General features: G+C 38.8%; 1 protein-coding gene and 1 long non-coding RNA gene across 2 annotated transcripts in view; both read left to right on the top strand.

The window, feature by feature from the left end:
- Positions 1–23,326, top strand: part of LOC134748933 (uncharacterized) — a 219,363-nt gene that overhangs the window by 58,119 nt on the left and 137,918 nt on the right. Inside the window, exon 2 of the long non-coding RNA XR_010128448.1 lies at positions 2,345–2,387. This is a non-coding gene — a long non-coding RNA (uncharacterized LOC134748933). The remainder of the gene's footprint in view (positions 1–2,344; positions 2,388–23,326) is intronic.
- On the top strand, positions 16,437–17,377 carry LOC134749064 (collagenase-like). Its single transcript, XM_063683970.1, has one exon. The coding sequence runs from the start codon at positions 16,437–16,439 to the stop codon at positions 17,295–17,297; it is 861 nt and encodes a 286-aa protein (XP_063540040.1). The 3' UTR covers positions 17,298–17,377.

Genomic DNA, 23,326 nt, shown 5'->3' with positions numbered 1-23,326 from the left:
CGCTCACTTATGGAGAATAACCGGACAAACACCCGTACACAAGGAGATACAGACGCGGAAATGGCATTGGATTGGACATATCCTCAGGAAACCTGACACCCACCTATCCAAAGTGGCCCTGACCTGGAAGATGCCCGGCAAGCGGAAACATGGTCGCCCTAAATCCACTTGGCGTCGTTCTGTGGAGCAAGAGCTGGGTGTATTGGGGATGGGGTGGGAGGAGGTTACCCAAGCTGCCCAAGACCGTAGTCAATGGAAAAACAAGATTCGAACCCTACACCCCAGCAGGGGGTAACAAAAGAAGAAGAAGAAGAAGAAATGAAAAGTTACTCTCATATTTTTTTTCGTACTTTTTGTAGGTATTTTTCCTAACTAGGCAATCACATAGCATAGGCCATGTTACGGCAGCTAATAGGCGATACCATCCGAGTTACGTGTGCGAGCAAATTGAACCGATTTGACCGTCTTTAGCACAATTTGCCGATAATAGCCAGTTTACTACATACTGCACCTTTGATTAATCGTGGGCACAACCTCACTGTTAAAGAGCCATTGCCGTACGTGTTTCTCGACTTAAGATCGATAAGATTTTTATCACATCATAGACTGCATGTTTCGCATATAAGATTAAATTTATTTCACTGAAAAATAGCCAATGATTAAAACAATCATACCAAAATAATCATACGCTTAAAATAGTTCTTAAATACTTAAATAACTATACAAACATGGTTTAAAAAATTAAACATAAAATTGCCAGGGTCCGCTTTCCTACTTGCCTTTCTCCACTTTGCGCGATCCTGGGCGTCCTCTCGTGTGAGCCCGTTTACGCTCATATCGGCTTTCACGACATCGAGCCATCGCTTTTTGGTCTGCCCTGGGGTCGGGGGCCGTCCAGGGCTAGGTTAAGGCATATATTATGTTTCCTATGAAGTCAGCTGGCCTGCGACAAACGTGCCCTTCCACTGGTTCACCTTTCGCTCTAATACCTTTTTGTTTGTCTGTCAGTGCGATGTCGTCTGCATACATGAGCAACCACGGCGGTGACGATGTTACCATGGAGACTATATAAAGGAGCCAAATCTCTATGTATGAAAAGTGTCCATCAAAAAACAGTAATTAGGCGGCGCCACTATACACCGAAATACTACCAAAAACAACCTACGTAATTTGGTCGGGTTATTTGTTGCCTTATATGCATGGAGACTATAAAGGAGTCAAATCTCTATGTATGAAAAGTGTCCATCAAAAAACAGTAATTAGGCGGCGCCACCATACACCGAAATACTACCAAAAACAACCTACGTAATTTGGTCGGGTTATTTGTTGCCTTATATGGTTAATGTTATACACATGTCCCAGAGCCTAACTAGCGCCACCGGAGAGATTAGGAACTATTATTTAAAGCTTAACGCGGTCACTTTTACAACAGTTCTGCCATAAGAGCTTGCGATCCTTTCTATACCATCCATACCTATATGGTTCATGTTATACTCATGTCCCAGAGCCTAACTAGCGCCACCGGCGAGATTAGGAACTATTATTTACAGCTGAAAGCTGGTCACTTTTGTAACAATTCTGCCATAAGAGATTGGCATCCTTTCTATACCATCCATAGATGTTACATTGTAGCAGTAGAAATTCACCGCCGAAATCGTGCAAAAATTTGGCTGTCCGACTGAAAAAGTCGAAATGACTGTGATGTGTCAAAATGTATGAATCTGTCAATAATACTAAAAGTTGCTCAGTCTGTGTAGTCTGTGGAAACGCTATGCCGAATCCACTAATTAGTATGCGCTTAGAGGCAATTCAATTTTGATACGGAACTGATATCGGACGTAGGACCAATTTTGAAATGCACGCAATATGCCTAATTCATTTTCTGAATGAGGTTGGAGTTTGAATTTCGACATTTAATGTAAAGTTTGCATTTATCTTCTATTCTAACCGCTTGGATAGAATAATAAGAATGGATACCTAATAGCAAATACGGAGTGTTTCAATAACGTGACGAACTTTAACTAAAACCACCTAACTATATTCCAGCAACGGTATTATGGTCCCATTTTTATCACCTGTCATGCCATGCGTCACTTACATATTAGCTAGCCATACACGCACGGATTTGCCCGTCGGATCTGCCTGAAAGATGTGTCTGGCGGACACATCCGTCAATGTGTGGCGAGAAATAGACACAGATTTGTCCGCCGGATGCCCGCCCGCGGCCCATCTGTGTCTATTTCTCGCCACACATTGACGGATGTGTCCGCCAGACACATCTTTCAGGCAGATCCGACGGGCAAATCCGTGCGTGTATGGCTAGCTATTTATTAGAACGTGACAGGCATGGTGACAAATGATAAAGAGCCGACCATCTTAGCCCTACAGTACTTCAACTATGTGCCACAAGATCAATACCTACGTAATGACAATGACGTATGTAGGTATAAATACCATTGTTCTTTTTTGGTTTATATTCGACTTTCAGAATTATACCGCTAAGTCGCAGTCGGGTAACAGTTTCTTGTGCATATTAGATTATTTTAAACCCGTTTAAAATAATCTAATATGTTTGAGTCTCACGGGAGTTTTATAGTTTCTTGTGCAGTTTACGTTTTTAATTTAACAGTCATATCGAGCTTCGAAATGATGTGCAGAATATTCGTGTACATTGCCTGTTTGGAAAGCGTAAAGAAAAACTATAAATCGTTTTCCAGTACAAAATCGTTTTATTTTGTATGAACTAGTACATAAGGGTTTTTTAAATCGTTGCCTAAAGTAAACTCGAAATTTTAAATTATGTCTTTGGCAACCATTTAAGGCTCAATATATTTAGTTACCTAAATAAAAAAAATTAACTTTAGTCGGGTGGTTATGTAGGTATTGCCAGGAGAATTGAGGTGAATGATTACACACACCACAGCTATCGTACTAATCGAAATTAGGCGCACGATATTAACTCTGTGAGCTGTAGATCTCGCGAACCCCATGACACCGTTATTTTCAAAAATTATCAAAAACTGACTTGACAAAAATACCCGTACATAAATACCTAACTGTGCTTATCGAACAAATTTAATTAATTATCTTATACCACTACCAAATAGGGTTGTGATAATGTGGCAGACCGATACGACCTTCAAACCTTTATGAAATCCCATCTTAAACGCCGGCAATTCAATTGCAACCCCTCTGATGTTGCAGGTGTCCATGGGCTTAACAACAGGCTATTCGTCAGCTCCCATTTGCCCTATATAATAAAAGGCTTTTAAAATTCGTAATTCGTATAAAGTTTGGGTATTACTTGAATTGTACAGCCAGCCTAGATAACCCTATAATTAATTAGCACCGAGTATAGCTAGATAACAGCTCATTACTCGTAAATCCGCCAAACGACCGCCCGAAACCGGGAGGCCATTTCAAACTTACATTATAACATCAAAACGATATCTAAATGATGTCGTTTTGTTACCATTCACTCGTACTTCTCGCTCGTGCGAATACACATATGTACAAGTATGAACGAAATACACGCGCGAATGATGCCTAAAAGTCATCGTTTAGATGTCGTTTTGAAGTTCGAATACGTTCGAATTGGCCCCCCGGTTGAAACCGGTTTTATTGGGCCGGTTATATTCGGATTTAACTGTTTATGTGGACAAGCCAGTTAGGTAGATAGCGGTAAATATGTGGTCGCAAACTAGCATCTGTGGCTATGTTTCATTTTGGAATGTAACCTGAATCCATCCTAAATCGCAAAATTTAGATGCAGAATTCACGCTAACAAAACCGACGTTTGATAGCGGAAGGTATCAAAATGAGATTAATTACTGAAGTTTGAATGGAGATAGGGCCATAAATCTACTCTCAAACCAAGCTATTCTAAAGGCCGGCAACGCACTTACAACCAACAATAGTGTTAAAAAAACATTTAGAAAAACCCTCGACAACATTACCTATAAAGCTTAGAATAAATTTAAAAGTTGAAATTCACTGCCGTGGGTGAGACTTGAACTCACGGCCTCTGGATCAACACTCCAGCGCCCTGCCAACTGAGCTGCCAAGACCTCAGCTTTAAGCCCAAGCCCAAGCTCAGGCCCAAGGGCTCAGTTGGCAGAGCGCTGAAGTATCGATCCAGAGGCCGTGAGCAGACGTTTCTGCTTGTTACAAATTAATTATAGTTATACTCGTAGCGATGCAAAGAAAACACATTTATTGACTTTTCAAATAGATATTGTTGCTATTATCCAGCAGGTAATGTGTAAAGGCGAATCAATTTACCCTGATACATAATACACACACAATATTAGAATCAGACTAAGTGTGGCAATGTCCTCATCAATGTCAAATTTTTATGAAAATATTACGCTTATGATGACATTCCTTCACTTTATTCTATTCAAGGCGGTGCAAAGTTAGCTTTAGAGGGGCTCTATCCAACTTTCTCCTACTAAAGTATTTATAAGAATTGATTTAATCAATCCAAACAACACTTCTACTCTAACTTACCACCATTATTTATCTACAGCGTCAATTGACCGAGTTCTAGACAGAACTAATCGCCGTAATTGGCCAAAGTTGCTCTAACTTGGCAACTTTCGGGCAACTCGGGCAAGTCCAACTCGAGCCAAGACAGGGAATCAACGAACCGACTGTTTTACTGTTAGAGTAGGTGAAGAACTTCTAATTATTGGCCGTAGTTATTATTTCATTAACCAAACACATATGAAAAAAATACCTAAGGGAGAATATTCACCAGTCTCATTTCTAGTAAACATCCCTTTAAAAATATAGACATTACTCGAATTTAAACTACTGTCGTAAGTCATACTAATGTTAAGCTAATTTTACGGTTGGCTGGTCCAACAAGTTTCCATCGCCATACAGCGTGGGAATGCTGCAAGCGTAATGGGAACTTTTGGGCCAGGCTTGGTGGTGGGGATGGGCATTAGTTTAGTTGTTTTTGACAAAGCTTGTTGCAGAAATTATGTTTAGTGTTAATGTAGAATAAGATCAGGACGATGCCTGTGCGGATTACGTTTGTGTTTTGACGAAGCATGTGGCGGATAACCTCTATGTTTGATTAGTTGTGTTTAAATGAAATAAAGTGTATTGTTAAGTGTTAGGTGACCCAAACCCAAACACACCACTGTGCCCACCTACAACGATAGCGCAAGACCTCCCCCAACCGGCTTTCTCGGCGCGCGCGCAGCGAGCGACGCGGCGCGCGGCAGCGGCAGTACGCAATACACGGTCGTCGTGAACACTGCTCGCACTATTAGTGCTTGAGAAAGGAGACCTAGGCTCTCCGAAACATGTCGCGCGAGTGACTAAAACAAGTGAGTCTAAACCGTAAAATGATTTAATGTTAGTATGTCTTACAACAGTTTAAATTCGATTAAAGTGTATTGTATTAAATTTTACGATTTAACTCACTTAGTTTAAGACACTCCCGCAACAAGTTTCGTAACCAAGACCCAGACTTTAAGATCGATGGCAAGACCCGAAGACGAGTTATCTCGCTGCGTGGCGAGCGACAGTACGCAGCGCTCGGCTATTGTTGCGCAGCTCATATACTATTAAGCTGTGGTTTCCTAGAATAGAATAGAATAGTGGTACCGTCAAATAATACTACTTTGTATGGAGATGGCCGCTATATGACGGCACCGGAATTAGGAAAACGGACCTTTAGTGCTTGAAAAGACTCCAATGAAATTTGCTCTAATCATGATAAAAATTGACATCTGAGGATCCGAAAGGTACCTTAACCTCGTAAGGCCCCATGTGCATTACAATGCACACTCTGTTTCAATTTGCACCTTTCAAAAACTAAATAAGGTAGCATTTCTTTTGTTTCACTGTTTTCTAAAGCATACGAAAGTCACCCTTATCTACTATGCAACAAGGTTCAAATTAAAAACAGGGAAACTTTATATGGTGGGCCTCACGAGGTTAATATGAATTCGTCGTCAAAGATTGCAAAAAATGCCCGCAACTTTGAATTTCTTTTTTTTGTATAATCATTAGTTATTTGTGCAACAAGAGAGGAAAGTTGGTTTTTCTTGCGAGTGTTTATTTTGAGTCCCGAGAAAGCGAAAGATTGTATAATTGAATCACGAGCGAAGCGAGCGAGAATGTATTTCGAATTACACAGAATAAACAAAAAAAAAAGTATTATAATACCGTACCGTACCGTACCGTACCGTACCTTACCTTACCGTACCTTACCGTACCGTACCGTACCGTACCATAAAAAAAATGTAAAAAAGTATGAAGTTCATGGCCTTCACTAAATTAAAAAGCTACAATCAGTGTTTACCACTTTATTGACCTCTCCCTTGAGTAGGGAACTATGATAGCACCCATGAGGCTGACATGTTCACCTAGAGTGTCCAAAGCCTCCATAAAAACCTGATTAAAAAAAAAAAAAAATACATTGTTTCACTCCCTGGAGTGAGGAAAGTCGCACTTTCCTCCAGGGAGTGACGAAAGTAGGCGTGTTCGAGCTGCTGAGGTGAAAAATAAATTTTTACTAGTGTCTGATCCACATCAACCTTGCTGGTGGTGATATTGTAATTGATGGTGGGATTCTACATCGAGTAGTTTTGTCAATCCAAGGTAAAATGTGTATCTCCCAAGGCTCCCAAAATTTATTCACACCTGGGATGGAGCAAACTCGGATCAAAGATACATATAACTCCGTAATAGATGGATACAGTCTAAGGAAAAAACGTGCCTCGAAAATCAAGAAAATTTGATTCTCGTTCAGAGGGCGCTACTAGTTTTGGCCTACAGTCGTATAGATGGCGTTGACGGTTTCGTTTGTTATTTAACAATTTTAACGCATATCAGTGAAAGAACATGGGTCAAAATCATAAAAATAATTAATGCAAATAAAAGAAATCATTTATCTATATTTAAATACATTCTATCGTATTTTTATAAATCTTCATTTTTAGTTTTAAAGTGTGTCGACAGATGGCAGTGAATTTACTGGGGTTACAAAATTTACTATGACAGTAACGCTCTAGTATAAGTTACTCTATGCTCGGATTTATACCTACGCATTTAGGACCAAATGAAGGTATTAAAATGATTTCCAGCTTGCTGGAAATTAATTCCTCAAAACGCTTTTATGATACAACTATAAGCTTTATGATACAAAAAAGAAAACTCCTATGAAGGAAATGACACAATCAAATTTCCTTGCCCTAAAAAGTCATTTAAAAACCCTCGCTCCCATTTAAATTAACATTTGTCCTTTGGAAAAAGTAACAAAGGAAATGTTTCCCATCCTAATGAAAAGATTCCTTAATTATTACTTAGTAATTAATAAGCTACAGAATGTTCTCAAATGAGTTTTTTTTGCCGAGCTATTTGGTTCGAGATTAAATGTATAATTAACGTTGGTGTTTTGATAGGCGCTGATGACGGGGAGTAAATTCGGATTATAAGGTAAAATATGAACATTAATGTTTTACATAATAATTATTTAGAAGCGTTTTTAATTATTTGATTAACACCTCTCTATCTCATGTTAAATTTACGTTTCGACACTATCGACTGCCATAATTTTATAACTATAAATACTTAGGGTCACTTGCACCATCCCACTAACCCTAGGTTAAATAAATAAATAAATATTATAGGACATTCTTACACAGATTGACTAAGTCCCACAGTAAGCTCAAGAAGGCTTGTGTTATGGGTACTCAGACAACGTTATATATAATATATAATATATAAATACATAAATACATAGAAAACACCCAAGACTCAGGAACAAATATCTGTGCTCATCACACAAATAAATGCCCTTACCGGGATTCGAACCCAGGACCATCGGCTTCACAGGCAGGGTCACTACCCACTAGGCCAGACCAGTCGTCAAACCACACACACACACACACAGGTTAACAGTTAAACCTGGAGTTACCATGGTTACCAGTACAATTTGACACTGGGTTAACGGTTTTACCAGTTAACCTCAGGTTAGTGGGATGGTGACATTGACATTCAGATTTTGAAATGATGTATGATATTGATACATATGTAGTGTGTAATTTTTTCCATCATATTTTCTCGGAAACGGTCGTATTTATCATGTTACTTCAGTCAATGTCAGTACTTTTTGTACCGAGACTACCTGACATAGAAAGACATGTTCGTACGTTTCCGTGAAAAAACGATGGAAAATAATTATGCCCTACATCTGTATATTATATGTATGGGTACGTATTAAATCGTTCTCACACCTCCTCCTCACACCTCTTTTTTCGCGAAGAAAATTAACACAAAGGCATATTTTTTACTTTTGGGTCAAATCAGTAGCAATTTGTGCCCTGCCCTTGTTTGAAGGTCACATTCGACAATTCTGAATAGACACCAATCGATACGCAGTAATCGAGACACTGTAATATCATATCAAGATATTTTTAAAGTCCAATTTAGAATGACATTCGTGAGACCGATACCGGCAGAATATCAGTGCCTTGCTCGAAAGAGGGAAGCGTAAAGGGGCCCACTGACTATCAGTCCGCCGGACGATATCGACCTGTCAGTTAGAACAAAATCTTGACAGTTCCGAACAACTGACAGGCCGATATCGTCCGACGGACTGATAGTCAGTGGGCCCCTTTATATAGCTAAGTCGGCACCATGTCGGCACCCTTTCGCTGTTGCTGCAATAATGCACACAGTGCTAGTCATTCCACTGTTCCTTTTGGTGTTGTCTCTAATATTTATAAGATTTTGTATTTTGTTTTAATCGATTGTGTATTTTATTAATTGTGTATTCTTCTGTTTGCCTATATTTCTAAATTGTGTGTATTTGCAGCAATCAAATAAACGCTTTATCTATCTACTAGCTTTTGCCCGCGACTTCGTCTGCGTGGACTTAGTAACAGCAGCTAAAGTAAAAGCGCCTGGAAAAATTCTCATAGCAATCATTCAATTTGAGCATATTATGCACACAAATTAGCAGGCACTTCATTAATTATCTCAATTCCAACCCGCTTTTTACTTTTAAGGGATGATTTTCGGGATAAAAACTATCCTATGATCTTCTCAGGGACTCAACCTATCTCTATGCCAAATTTCATCCGAATCGATTCAGCGGTTTAAGCGTGAAGAGGGAACACACAGACAGAAAGACAGACAGACAGACAAACTTTCGCATTTATAATATTAGTATGGATAGTATGAAGTGAGTCGTGCGTAAAATGCTCGCCAATCATCAAGGTCGTATCAAAACCAGTTCAAATCCACAACAAGTTGTTAAGACGAAAGTGGACGACCACCCCGCAACTTTCCATACAAATGTAGTCCCCATTTTCCTCTTTGGATGTCAACATTATTGAAAATATTTTGACACAATTTTATGTATGTAAGTATAGCAACCAAAGCAATACTGTTTTGATTTTTTGAGTTAGAAGTATTTAAAATGTTGTATGAAATTTGTTTTTCGCTCCTAACTCATACTTAAACAAAAAAACCGGCAAAGTGCGAGTCGGACTCGAGCTCGAAGCGTTCTGTACCATTACGCAAAAAACGGCAAAAAAATCACGTTTGTTGTATGGGACCACTTAAATATTTATTTTATTCTGTTTTTAGTATTTGTTGTTATAGCGGCAACATAAATACCGACCTACATCATCTGTTAAAAATTCCAACTGTCTAGCTATCACGGTTCATGAGATACAGCCTGGTGACAGACGGTCAGACAGACATACAGCGGATCTTAGTTATAGGGTCCCGTTTTTACCGTTTGGGTACGGAACCCTAAAAATCGAAAAAAGTTAAACGATAAATATACTGTATTTAATGCTTGCTTAATATCTAGAGAGGAAAGTGGGAACTACGTTTGTATGGTGAAGTGATCATCCCCTTTCTTCTTAAATCTGAATAGGGCTCCCGATATAAAAATACACTGTAACAGGGCCAACACTGTACAGGTTTGAAAGTAATAATTGTAAAGAGTGTGGTCACGTAAAGGTTTAACGGCCCAGGTGCGACATCGGAGTTATATCGCGTTTACGATATCGCACGATTAGAAGAAACAACGGAGGGAGATAAGCGAGGGTTGTGAGTGTTGTGACGTAGTAAGAGAAGCTGATAGTAGCCTATCTTTGGCTATTTATTATTTTTGGTTTTCTCGAGGGGCTACAGTATGGGGTTCTTCGAAAAAGGAGTGTAACGCGCATGTTATACCTCTGGAGTTGCACGCGTCATAGGCTACGGTGACTGCTTACTATCAGGCGGGCCATAGGTATGCTTTTTTGTCACCGACTCGGTATATAAAAAAATATGGGAACTTTCATTCGAGGGTTCCCCACTTCTTTCTTTGAACTGTGATTAAAAATAAAAATAAAAATTATACTCATTCAACACCCAACTGGGGTGAAGTGGCGCAGAATAGGGCAGAGTGGCGCTCTCTTGTGTCGGAGGCCAAGATCCTTTTTGGGTCACTGAGCCAGTGAAGTAAGTAAGTACTCAATCAACAGTAGTTTACAGTGTACAATATGATATATACACCAACTGATTTTCTTCTTAATGTACGAGCACTTATGTACTATAATAATCGTGATGTAGTTAAATGATGCGACACGTAGGTATTGCATGTTTTCGGTAACATAATACGTCATATGTTACGTATATAATTATGAACCTATTGTTTATTATTTTATTCATGACTCATGATTACCAAGTGACAATCATTTAAAGGAAACAAAAGTTACAAAAATAATATTATACTTACATCTATTGTCACGTCTTTTTTTCTTGCTTCTGTCATATTAAAGCAACTTTAATAATACAAAGAATACTTTTACGATTGTCATGTCTTATTTACTCATTATTTATACGTCAAATAAATGTGTGCTAAAAGTAAAGCGAAAATGATACGTGCTAAAGTCTTAATTCGTTTGAAACGTGACGTCTTCCATACTCAGGAGGTCAAGATAGATTACTCCGCTTCAATCTACTCTGATTATATTAAACGAGAGGGTTATGCCTAGATTTATTCGCTATTTGTGAACGTCGGATCATGGGCGTATTTTGGCGTGGATTGAGGATGGTTTCTATCGCGGGAATTTGTCAAAGAAAGACAATTTAACTTCAACTTTACACTGTCTTTTTGAAACTGAAAATTTTGACTAGAGATTTCTTTAAAAAGTTATATGGACTGATTGATATCTCTAGTTTTTCCAAGATATTTGCTAAACAATATGCTTCAGATATATATATGTGATAAACAGTCAGCAAGAAAAGTAGCTAAGACGGATAATTTGAACACAACTGCTGTTAACAGCGACGGAATAAAGAGGTATATAGACTAAGCTCCCAGTACAAACGTGGCTTCCAAAAACGGTCCAGACACGAAATATACCCCCACAGACACGCCCAGTTTTGAATATTACTCAATACACAATTTCCCGCTATTAAAAAGAAATTGTGATTAATCTATAAAAGTTTTAGTTGGCTGAAATAAAATTCTATCCGTGAAACCTCCGTAATTTTTGTTTTAAAACTGAAAAGAGAACTAGAGAACTAAAAAGCAGTTAAAAGCCATATATAGGTACTAAACATTCTTATTGTTCTCCTAATGTATTCACATAAATACACAACATTTAGAAGCATATAGCAACACGTAAGTATGGAAATGTTGGGAGCAGCTTTCTTAGTTAAAATTAGTAAGCTTTTAATGGCTGAGTGGTTTTATTTATTTATCGTATGGCAATTATATTTTACACTGTTCATTTATTAGCTAGCTTATAATCTCAATCTACATTTGTCCAAGTAGGTGATGGCTGCACTCGTTACGGTTTTAAAATCTTCCACTGGGCCATCGTACTTTGTCAGTGGGCACTCCAAGACGATATGCCGAACAGTTTGCTTTGGGCATCCGCATTCGCAGCACTCCTGATCACTCCATCCTCATTTTTTTCGGAGGTACGCACAGTGGCCGATTCCTGTTCTCAGACGGTTAAGCATGCACCAGGCACGGCGTGATTCATTGAACCCAGGCGCGTGGCTCCGCGGGTTTAGCTTAAAGAGATCTGAGTGGCTGAGTGGTAAATCGAACTTATGTACCTACCTACAAGTAGGTTGCTGCAAGCAAGCTGTAATTTTATATCAATTATCTGATTTTTGATCAAAAGCGTAATTATGTAAAGTACCCAATCCGAATAAGTTATTATTTATAATGGACCGCGAGCCAGGCGCAAATCTCGTCAGTCATTGCCTCCCGGGCGAAAACTCGTATAGCGGTTAACGGCTATGTATGATGAACCCTCGTGAACGTCAGCTGCCGCTCCGTTGGTGGGTTGAGGAATGGTAGCCACCGAAACACGTAACACGGTCTTTCCACCGCGATACAACCGGCTGACGATTTGTTTTATCAACAATAGGATCTAAACTAACGAACTTACGAACGTCATGGGTCGTAAGGTGCTCAACCACCTACCGGGTGACATTACTGCTGCACCAAGTGCGCCTATATTTAAGACTAAGCTCAAAAAATGGCTTCTCGAGCAGGCGTTTTACGACCATAGGGAGTTATTCTCTAATACATAGTGTAAGACGCTCTAATGATAATAATGCTATTTGTAATATATTTTATATTAAGGTTGACATGTAATTAAATATTACCAAATAAAATGAATATGAATATGAATATAAACTATCATCTGACAAAGTATCAAACGGGAGGCGATGACGCCAATGACTGAAAAGAATTTTCTTTTTTACATGTTCATGTGACCAGGTGACGGTCTTTCCACAGCGATACAATCGGCTGACGATTTTGTTTATTTTTTTCATATTTCATATATCTTTATTGCGATCATGTTTATTACAGAGGATGGTACAAAACATTTTGAAGTAGGTACATGATAGGGCATTGCAACAATCTTAATCAAATCTAGGTACTGAACTATTTACAAATAATACATTATTGAACTCGGAAATTGCTAAATAAATTATGATAATAAACAAAACTTTGGTTAAATGTCATTCATATTGCATAATTACTCATTATTAACAATAGCATCTAAACTATCATCTGACAAAGTATCAAGCGGGAGGCGATGACCAAATTTTTTTATACACTATTTGCTGCCATTCCTGAACCCACCAACGGAGCGGCAGCTGACGTTCACGAGGGTTCATCATACATAGCTGTTAACCACTATGCGAGTTTTCGCCCGGGAGGCGATTGGTCATGGAAATCTGTTCCTGGCCCGCGGGCAGGCAGTGCTTCACTTCTTCTGCTCTGTCGACCGTCTGTAAGTAGATTATGTGTACAAATGCAAGAGTTGGAAGCGACGAAAGAGCTTGTATACGGTCTTACCTTGCTGACGGTCTTTCCTGCCTTGGCCATAAATACTTTACTCGCACAGAATTGGGGCGACCAACTGGGAGACGGAACGGACTGGGGTCGGAAAGCCTAGGTACCGGTGGATCGATGAGGTCCAGAAAGACCTATGTGACTTCCAAACGGCTGAATGGCGTCGGATCGCACAGGATAGGAACGAATGGCGAAATCTAGTATCGGAGGCCAAGATCCACTTCGGGTCGCTGAGCCAGCGAAGTAAGTAAGTAAGTACTCTCACTGAATACCATTTCTTTGGAACGGAACTTCCAATAAAGACGCATAAAATGATGGCAGTTTATTCAGTTTTGTAAATTATATGCTTTTTTCCATTCCCCGACGCAAAACAAGTACGGTGTTATTAGCTTGACCGCTCTGTGTGTCTTTCTGTAGCAACGTAGCTTTTAAACGGGAAAATTAATTTGTATGCGGTTATTTTTAAGTGCTAAACCAGCACTAGTTGGACATGTTTTATCAAAATCGGTTCATCCGTTTCATCGCGTAAAGTTTTTTTTAATTTTTGAATTTATATGAAAGTATTGGAAATGAGTTTATGCAAAATTTTCTTACTTATCTAAATTCTGTAGTTATCTCCGCATCTTTCCCTGCGACAATACACGTGCTGTTTTGTATAAGAATGGCTGGAACAAGAGTTAATTAACACACAACGGTATTTGTTTGATGTCTCTCTATGTTTATTACGAGTAATTAAATATTACCTACACACGTTTTCTCGAATATATGCGACGTAAATATAACCAGCAGCTTAACTTGCAGCTTTATTATGTAGCCGCAACCACGCTTCATTTTGTAATAAACATATCTTAAATGTTGACTAAAAGGAAATGATGGCGGATGTTCACAACATAAATTTTAACATAACGTTAGCAATTTTATTATTGACATTTCATGGATTCAAAATCCAACAGCAATACTGCTGCAGTAATGCGGCGCGACATTAACTGCTGAGTGCATTGCTGCCACAAATGTCAAAAATTCCGGCATAAACATCAATATAACATTTAAAACTTTCGTGTTTTGAACACATATTAAATCACATTTACAATCGGGTCTATCGCGAATTTAAAAACATCAAATAATAAATAAATGTGAAATGTAAATGTGTGAAATGTGTGTGTAAATGTGATTTAAAAATATCAATGTTGACATTTGTGGCAGCAATGTATTCGGCAGGCAAAATCAGTATTACTCATACTCATATTCATTATCATACTATTACAGCGCAACATTACTCCCCGATCCCCAAATCTGCCGAAGTTTCGTGCGGTGCGCCATATCTTTTGTCCCTTTCTAATTTCCAGGCTTTACATCCCCTCTTAGGGACATGCACCAAGAGTATGCATTAAGTTAATATTTGTAAAACTTGACAATTTAAAAGTGCTTGTTGCTAGGCCTATTTGAATAAAGAATATTTTGACTTTGACTTTGAGTATCAAACTAATATCACTTGTTTAATACCAGAATACGCCTCCCAGCTGAACCGTAGCAGCACTTCACACTCGGCTCGCAAACAGAAGCTCAAATGGATTCCACTTGTCACCTTCCAACGCCTATTCCGAGGCGAATTCAATATTGACTGATTTCTATCTATGATAATGGTTAAAATCTAATATCTACTTAATAGTAGTTAATGTGACTGCTATGTAATGAAAGGAATTAAAATACGATTATGGGTTTATGAAACGAGATTCGTAAAACATCATGTTTTGTTGTATGGCCTGATTCGAACTTTATAATGTTTTTGTTTGAGGAAATGTCACTTTTGACACTGATATATCCGTGCCATGTCGTATCGTTAGCAAATTTTTGACGTACTTTATAGTTCGAATCAGACCGGTACTCTATTAATAGCACTTGACTACGCATTTCAGCTGGAACCGATCGCAGCAGTACTTCACACTCGGCTCTCAAACAGTAGCTCAACTGGATTCCACTTGTCACCTCTGAAACGCCTATTCCGAGGCAAATTCGATATTGACTGATCTCTTTACTCTCTTGAAATGGCTAAAAATCGAATATTTATATAGATATCTTTAAAAAACGGATCTATTATCGACACGAAGATAATGTACGCACAGCCTAACCCGTGCTAAGAAAGTAGTTTTAGAAATTCAATAGCAAAAGAGGTGTAAATTAGGTTTGATGTTTTTTAGAGACTACGCAGACAACTTATTAATAATTATATTTTTTATACTACTTCGGTGGCAAACAAGCATACGGCCCGCCTGATGGTAAGCAATTACCGTGGCCCATGGACACCTGCAACACCAGAGCAGTTACTAGTGCATTACTGGTCTACCTAATGATATACCTAGATTTGTATTAAATGTTCTTAAAGCTGTAGCTAGACTCATAGTCGAACTATACAATTAGACTGCAATTGCAGCAGCACTTCACACGCGATCCGCAAACAGCGAACTCAAATGGATGCCACTTGTTACCTCCAAACGACTATTCCGAGGCGAGTCCGATACTGATCTAGATATAGTAGGTTGTATAGTAGGTAGTGTTGCTAGATATAGTAGATCGTATAGTATTGAATAATTATAGTAGATTGTTAACCAAGGGATAAAAGACACTCATTTCTGCCGAGGTAGTTTAATAGCCCGAGATTGAAATTATGCCTTTTACTCGAGTAAACTACGTTTCATTTCGAATAAGATTAAAGTAAAATACATGTGTTTTTTTTAAATATAATTTTTATAACGTTTCTTGTTCATAATTACTCACCGTTTCTTCTTTTATTTATTGTTCTTTTTTAACGTACCTCCACATTGTTATATATTGACTTCATGTTCGCGTTATGTCAATGTGACTTATGATTTGAACAGAATAAAATGTTGCTAAAATTTTAAAGTTTAATTTACTTCGCTTTTAACTTGCGTACCCAAATATAAATAAGATTATGTTATGGTGTTGTTTCTTGATAACTAATCTCGCTCAATCTATAAATTAATCGGAGATAAGTGAAGACGTTAAATACTTAAATCAAGTTATAGAAGCGGTCGTAGCAGACCATCAGGTACAGATTGAGTCGCACTCCAATATGAAGGTTCTCATCGTGCTCGGTCTGATCGGCCTGGTAGCTGGTGCAGTCATAGATGCCCCTGCCAGCTCCAGCGTGGAGATCGACTACCACAACAAGATTGGCATCCCGCTGGCCACTCGCAGAAAGGCGGCCGAGGAGGCTTTACACTTCGATGGTGCCAGGATCGTGGGCAGAAAGACTGCCAATCTCGGACGGTACTCTTACATGGCCGGTGTGATCATCACCCTGACGAACGAACGCACATCCATTTGCGGCTCCTCCCTGCTGACCAACACCCACGCCCTCACCGCCGCCCACTGCTGGGCCACGTTCTTCACCCAGGCTCGCTTCTTCACAGTCGTCTTGGGCTCGACCACACTATTTTCCGGCGGTACTAGGGTGGTCACCGCTGACGTCGAAATTCACACCGGCTACAGTAAATTTACGCTCGCCAACGATATCGCTATCATGAGACTTCCATGGGTCACCTACAGCAACAACATTCGGCCTATTGCTATTGCGACTGGCAACGAGGATCTCGCAGGTACCTGGGCCTGGGCTTCCGGCTGGGGTGTGACTACCGACGGTGGCTCCGTCACGACCGACGCGTTCTTGTCGCACGTCCTTGTGCCGGTTATCAGCAACGAAGAGTGCGCGGACACGTACACTACGCATATCGTCCGGGATACTACTATCTGTGTGGCTACGAGTGGTGGCCGGGGGCCGTGCATTGGCGACGCAGGCGGCCCGCTGGCCACCGCGGACAATACCCTGCTGATCGGCGTGATGTCCTTCATCCACGATCGCGGCTGCAACGCTGGCCCCGCCGGCTTCGGCCGCATCTCTGCCTATACTGCCTGGATCCAGTCACGCCTCTAAACTTTGGCTCCGTCCTTAAATAAATAAGTATAAATGGATTATTCGGGACCAATTTACGGAACTATTGTAACTTGTTTGTAATAAACACTTTTAATGTATTACTCACTTTTTTATTAGTTTTTCTAAATCAAGGTGCCTAGCGAAGAGGCCAATCGTTTATGCTCCATAGCATGGAGACTATATAAAGGAGCCAAATCTCTATGTAGAAAAGTGTCCATCAAAAAACAGTAATTAGGCGGCGCCACCATACACCGAAATACCACCAAAAACAACCTACGTAATTTGGTCGGGTTATTTGTTGTTTCATGTTATACTCATGTCCCAGAGCTTAACTAGCGCCACCGGAGAGATTAGTAACTATTATTTAAAGCTGAAAGCGGTCACTTTTGCAACAATTCTGCCATAAGAGATTGGCATCCTTTCTATACCATCCATACTCCATAGCGAACGAAACGCTTATATCAATCATACGTCGTCAAAAGAATAGAAAAAAAATTGGGTCAACAAATTCTACGAATAGTCAAATGACAATTTGTTCGAACATTATTTAATTTTCTATTGGCACTTTCTATCAGCGATTTTTTATCTTGGCTAAATAAAAAAAAACATTTATTCTGGCGAAATAAACCCTATTTTATATTTAAGCCCATAGATCAGCCTTTATAGAATATGACGGGTTAGACCAAAAGACCAGAACAAACACAACAGAAATTGACAGCAAGTAGCTAATTTACCAGTCAAAAAATTGCTAGTTTAACCTCCGTATCGTATCTCACCGATGTTAAATCAACATTCAATTCTAAATTTAAAAGTCAAATGTTTATTTGTCTAACAGTCCCCTGGGAAATGAGGGATTACTATTGAGCACTGGTAGCCAAGTGATGCAACTAGTGGCAGGTAGGTAAAAATAGGGTCATCCCGGCTCGCAAAGTAGATAGGTCAAAAACCTTTTTACTATGAACATAATATTGTCTTCGGTTACCGCGATAGTTACTCATGAAATAAAACTATGAAAACGGATTATATCGCGTATATTGAATTTATAATACATCCCGACGTCTCGAACCCTTTACAGCGTTCGTGGTCACTGGTGGTGGTGGGTTCGAAACTTCGGGATGTATTATAAATTCAATATACGCGATATAATCCGTTTTCATAGTTTTATTTCTTTTTACTATGAATTAAGGCTATATGCGTCTTTACCTAGGTACTTATTCTGTAATGAAATCCGTCCGTTACGTCAGAATACGGACACCGGGGTACTCCTGCCCTTGGACACGGCGCACGCATTAGCCGGGCGTCATCAATATGCACCGTGCAAGTATGCAGTTCAGTGCAGTTGCAAGTGCTAGTGGATTCACTTGCCACTTCGGACAATGGGTCAAACACTTTCAGGAAAACGAACGCGTTTTCTGTAGATAATATGATTTTGATACATGTTAATGAGGGTTTCAGTTTCATTTCACACACTTAATTACTTTTAGGTACATGTATAAAAAACAAGTAGATAAATTAATATTCATAATGAAATATTAATATTTTTATCCTCCTTACACCCACCATACAAATAATTACTATTTGAAATTGAAATGTATAGCGAAGGAAATATAGTCGAATTTCTTTGTGTTGAAATCGAACGAAACCAAAAAAAAATGCAACTGCTCCAATTGAAATTCAAAGCGAGGTTAAATCCTTAAAAGTGTTCCTATAAGGGTTCCGTTTTTTTCTTTTTGAGATACGGAACCCTAAGAACGAGGTATAAACACATTATGTCCTGGCAATTTAAATACAAGGATCCCGATTCAGAGTGTACAATTTGTTACGGTTTTAATACTACTTTGATTTTGGTCTTGGTATTTGGCACGCATCTCACGCATGACTCACTTCATTTCACATGCACCAATCAGATATATATGATATTCAAGGTCGTATCAAAATAAGATAAAAACCGTAACAAGTTGTTAAGGCCCCGTAGGTTTATGTACTTACTTCTATCAATCTCACTGAGCGTAAGCGTGAGCGAGATGGATGTGCGTGCTCGGGCCCGCCCCGATATAAGTTTAATAAAAAAAAAACCGAAATCGACGAGTTTCCTCAGAAATAAAATAAAATTAAAAGCAATTTTCATATTATAACTTTAATTTGTGCATAAATTGTTACAAAATTTTAAAGTGCTTTTTAGACCTATGTTCGTGATTTTTTTCTATCGAGCAAATGTCAAACAACCGGCCAAGTGCGAGTCGGACTCGCGCACGGAGGGTTCAATACTTTTTATTATTGTTGCTATAGCGGCAACAGAAATATATCATCTGTGAACATTTCTTACAAGCTTGGTGACAGACAGACGGACAGACGGAGAGACGGACAGAATTTCAGCGGAGTCTTATTAATAGGGTCCCGTTTTTACCCTTTGGGTACGGAACCCTAAAAATCATGATTCGAATCGATGTAGTCACTGGAAAAAACCTCAAGATTGCTAAATTTAAATTATACATTTTTTGGCAAACGTATTTCGATCTAAAAAAGCGGTACTTTTTTCAAAAACTCCACTCTCTGAACCTACGTCACCTTAAACAGAATCGGGCTCTAGAATAAACTCAGTAACATTTCAGTGAGCTAAACCGCATAACCGCCGACAGCCTCGACGTAGCGGCGCTGACGGAATTATTTAACGCTCGCTTTGAACCTTTAAAATACACATTCTGCTCTGTGTGCTTTAGAATTCGATTTTTAAGTGACTTTCATCTTACTTCGAAGAGGTACCATACTTTTATACACCTGTTTTGCGGTGGTTAAAAAAAAAGCTTTATTAGTATAGTATAGTAGTTTTTCTTATGGTTTCCTTATTTATCTGATTACTCCGTTGTACAAAATATATTACCTACTTAAGTATTTAAAGTCCTTCCGGTCATAATTATACCTATCAAAGATTCTCGAGAAACAATAAAAACCGGCCAAGTGCGAGTCGGACTCGCCCACCGAGGGTTCCGTACTTTTTAGTATTTGTTGTTATAGCGGCAACAGAAATACATCATCTGTGAAAATTTCAACTGTCTAGCTATCACGGTTCATGAGATACAGCCTGGTGACAGACAGACGGACAGCGGTGTCTTAGTAATAGGGTCCCGATTTTACCCTTTGGGTACGGAACCCTAAAAATGGAAGCGCCAATTCAATGACTACCATATTTCGGATGCTGCGACGCTCGGAGGCCTGTTCTTACTGTAATAACATTAACTAGCTTTTTTTTATTTTATTATAAACCTTCTTTATTCCTTAAGTAAAATTAGTCTATTTGTTACATATTGTTATATTTGTTATATTTTTTTTTTATAATACTTTCATAAACAGTTGTTATTAAAGTTTGTTGAAGATAATAGTTGTTTTTTATTTTATTTAAGGCCCCTTTCGGGTAAAGGTCTCCTCCAACTTTATCCAGCAACTTCGGTCTTTGGCTGTCTCCAGCCAGCTTTTACCGGCCACTTTCGATATTTCGTCTGCCCACCGTTCTTTTGGTCTTCCTGCTTCCCTTTTGCCTACTGGGCCTTTCCAAGTTGTAGCTTTTATTGTCCACCTATTGTCTGTGTAGCGGGCTATGTGGCCTGCCCATTTCCATTTTAGGCGTTTGGCATATTGTAGAGCGTCTATAATATTCGTTTTTTTCTAATATCAGTGTTTCTTTTTCTGTCTCTTAGTTTGATGTTTAGGATACTCCTCTCCATAGCTCGTTGACAAATTTGAATTTTATTTTTTGTTTCTTTGTTGTATACCCACGTTTGACTTAGGCCACGTAGGTGAGGCAGGGTAGAAGACATGAGTCCATTACTTTCTTTTTAATTTTTAGAGGGAGGTTTGATTTTAATACTTCCTTGTAGGACCAAAATTTGTTCCATGAGTGTTTAATTCTTCGGTTATTTCATCTATGTTTCTTAACTTTTTGAAAGATATCAGCTTCCCCAGGTATATATACTGGTCTTCATAGTCAAGTTGTGTTCCGTCTATTACAATAGGTGTGTTTATACTGTTAGTGAGAATTTTTGTTTTTGAAGCATTTAATCTTAGTCCGATTTTGTTGCTTAGAGTGCTCAATTCTTGTATCATAACTAGCTTTACCTTTATTTATTTAATCGTTATTGCATACTACATGATAGTAATGTAAAGGGGTTACGCCTAGTGGGAGGATGTGGAATGGAAAGACGGTATTTCAGCACTGCTGTTATGGATATCTTCTTATTTTTCAGGTTAGCTAATTTACAAATAAATATGACTAGCCGAGATGGCTGCCTCTCAAGGAATGGCGAACACGCACCTCCGTTCCATTTGACAGGGCGATACGATTCTAAATTCAAAACGTGGCTGTTGCCAGTTACTGATAAAAAGGCTGTAAAGGTTACAAACCTTTACAGTACATAGGGCGGACTTAATGCTTTATGCTTTATTATTTATATGATATGAATATGATAGGACTCACTGTAGAAACCAGAGCGGTAATATGATATGACTTGTTGTAGAAACGACAGCGGTATTTAGATTTTACTACAGTCCGACTAAGCTAACTCTGCATAGCATTTACAATGAAAAAGGGTAGCAATGTCGTCATTAATGGCAAGTTTATATGAAAATATTACGTTTCTAATGACACTGCCCGACTTTATTCTGTTCAAATCGGTGCAAAGTTAGCTCAGACGAAGTCGAGTGGCTCTGCATGTGAATTGGTTAAGAAATCCGACCTTAAGTGGCGAACAGCTAAACATATGAAAGCTTTTTTGCCCGAGCTGATACGTAGACCATCGCTTCGCTCGATAAAATCTGCAATTATTTTGACATTTATACAAAAAATGCCAGGATATTAGGACAATATGACAATTAGTAGTAATAGGACAATTTTTTGGGTGTAAAAATGAATAATGCTTAAATCTCAAATCTTGTATTTATTCCGCCCAGAATTAGCTCTTCAAATCAGCCACATTTATCCAAATTTAAAATAAAATCGATAACAAAATGAAAATTGCCCCAGTAACAAATCGAGCAAGATTTATAAATGCCGAATATGCTTGTTGGAAAAATGACAGCAATCTTCCGCGACAAATTACCCGATTAGGGCTATATATTACCGACTCGCTTACCTGAAGTAGTGTTTTAACCCATACGCTGGGATTTTTTATGCTGCCACAGATTGGATTTTGGGTCTAAATTGTAATGGGCTGATTTTTATATTGTTGTCAATTATTTTGTTCGTTAAAATTTGGTTGTTTTGGTGAGCTTATAACATTTTGGTTGGAATAAATACGAAATCGCCGCTTATCCCCATATGATTTATGTAATTTTCCGTTACGAAAATTCCATACTTTTTCGTAGGTCAGTGGAAGATTTTTATATAACAATACATTTTATGTGTAAAACTAGTCAGAAATTTCAAAGGAAATTAGGGCCCCTGTAAAAAAAATCTTTGCAGGGGGTCAGTTATTACCGCTTGTTTTTAACTAGTTATATTGTCCTTTGAAATTACTAGAACGTAGACTACGCTGGTATGGCCATGTCATGAGAAGAGATGACAACTTCGCAGTCAAAGTGGCGCTCAACTTGTGCGAGAACCCCCCAGGTAGGGGACCACCAAAAGCAACGTGGTCAAGTGTCACGAAGGATTTGGAAACCGCAGCACTTCAAGAAACGACAACCCAGAACAGAAATGTCTGGCGCACCCGATCAAGGAGACCCGACCCCAAGTAGATGGGACAAGGGAAAGAAAAAGAAGAAGAAGAAGATTGTCCTTTGAAATTTCTTTGTAGTTTTACATGTATAATGTATTGTTATTGGTGCAATAAAGAATATTTACTTACTTGTCTCTGCAGCTGACTGTACATTCTGTAATTTGATATCAAGGCTAAGTACCTAGCGCTTATTGAAATAAATCAGCTCGAATATTCGAGTGTTTATCGGAAATATGGATTCGATAATTGGAAATAGCCGCCATATTGGAAAGCTAGAATTAATACAATAGGATAATATTTAGATTAAATTTAGTTTGT

Source organism: Cydia strobilella, chromosome 17 (assembly GCF_947568885.1).
Source record: "Cydia strobilella chromosome 17, ilCydStro3.1, whole genome shotgun sequence".
In the NCBI taxonomy this organism is placed as follows: Eukaryota; Metazoa; Arthropoda; class Insecta; order Lepidoptera; family Tortricidae; genus Cydia; species Cydia strobilella.
Note: the sequence above shows the minus strand (reverse complement) of the source record. Positions and strands in the feature narration are given on the sequence as shown.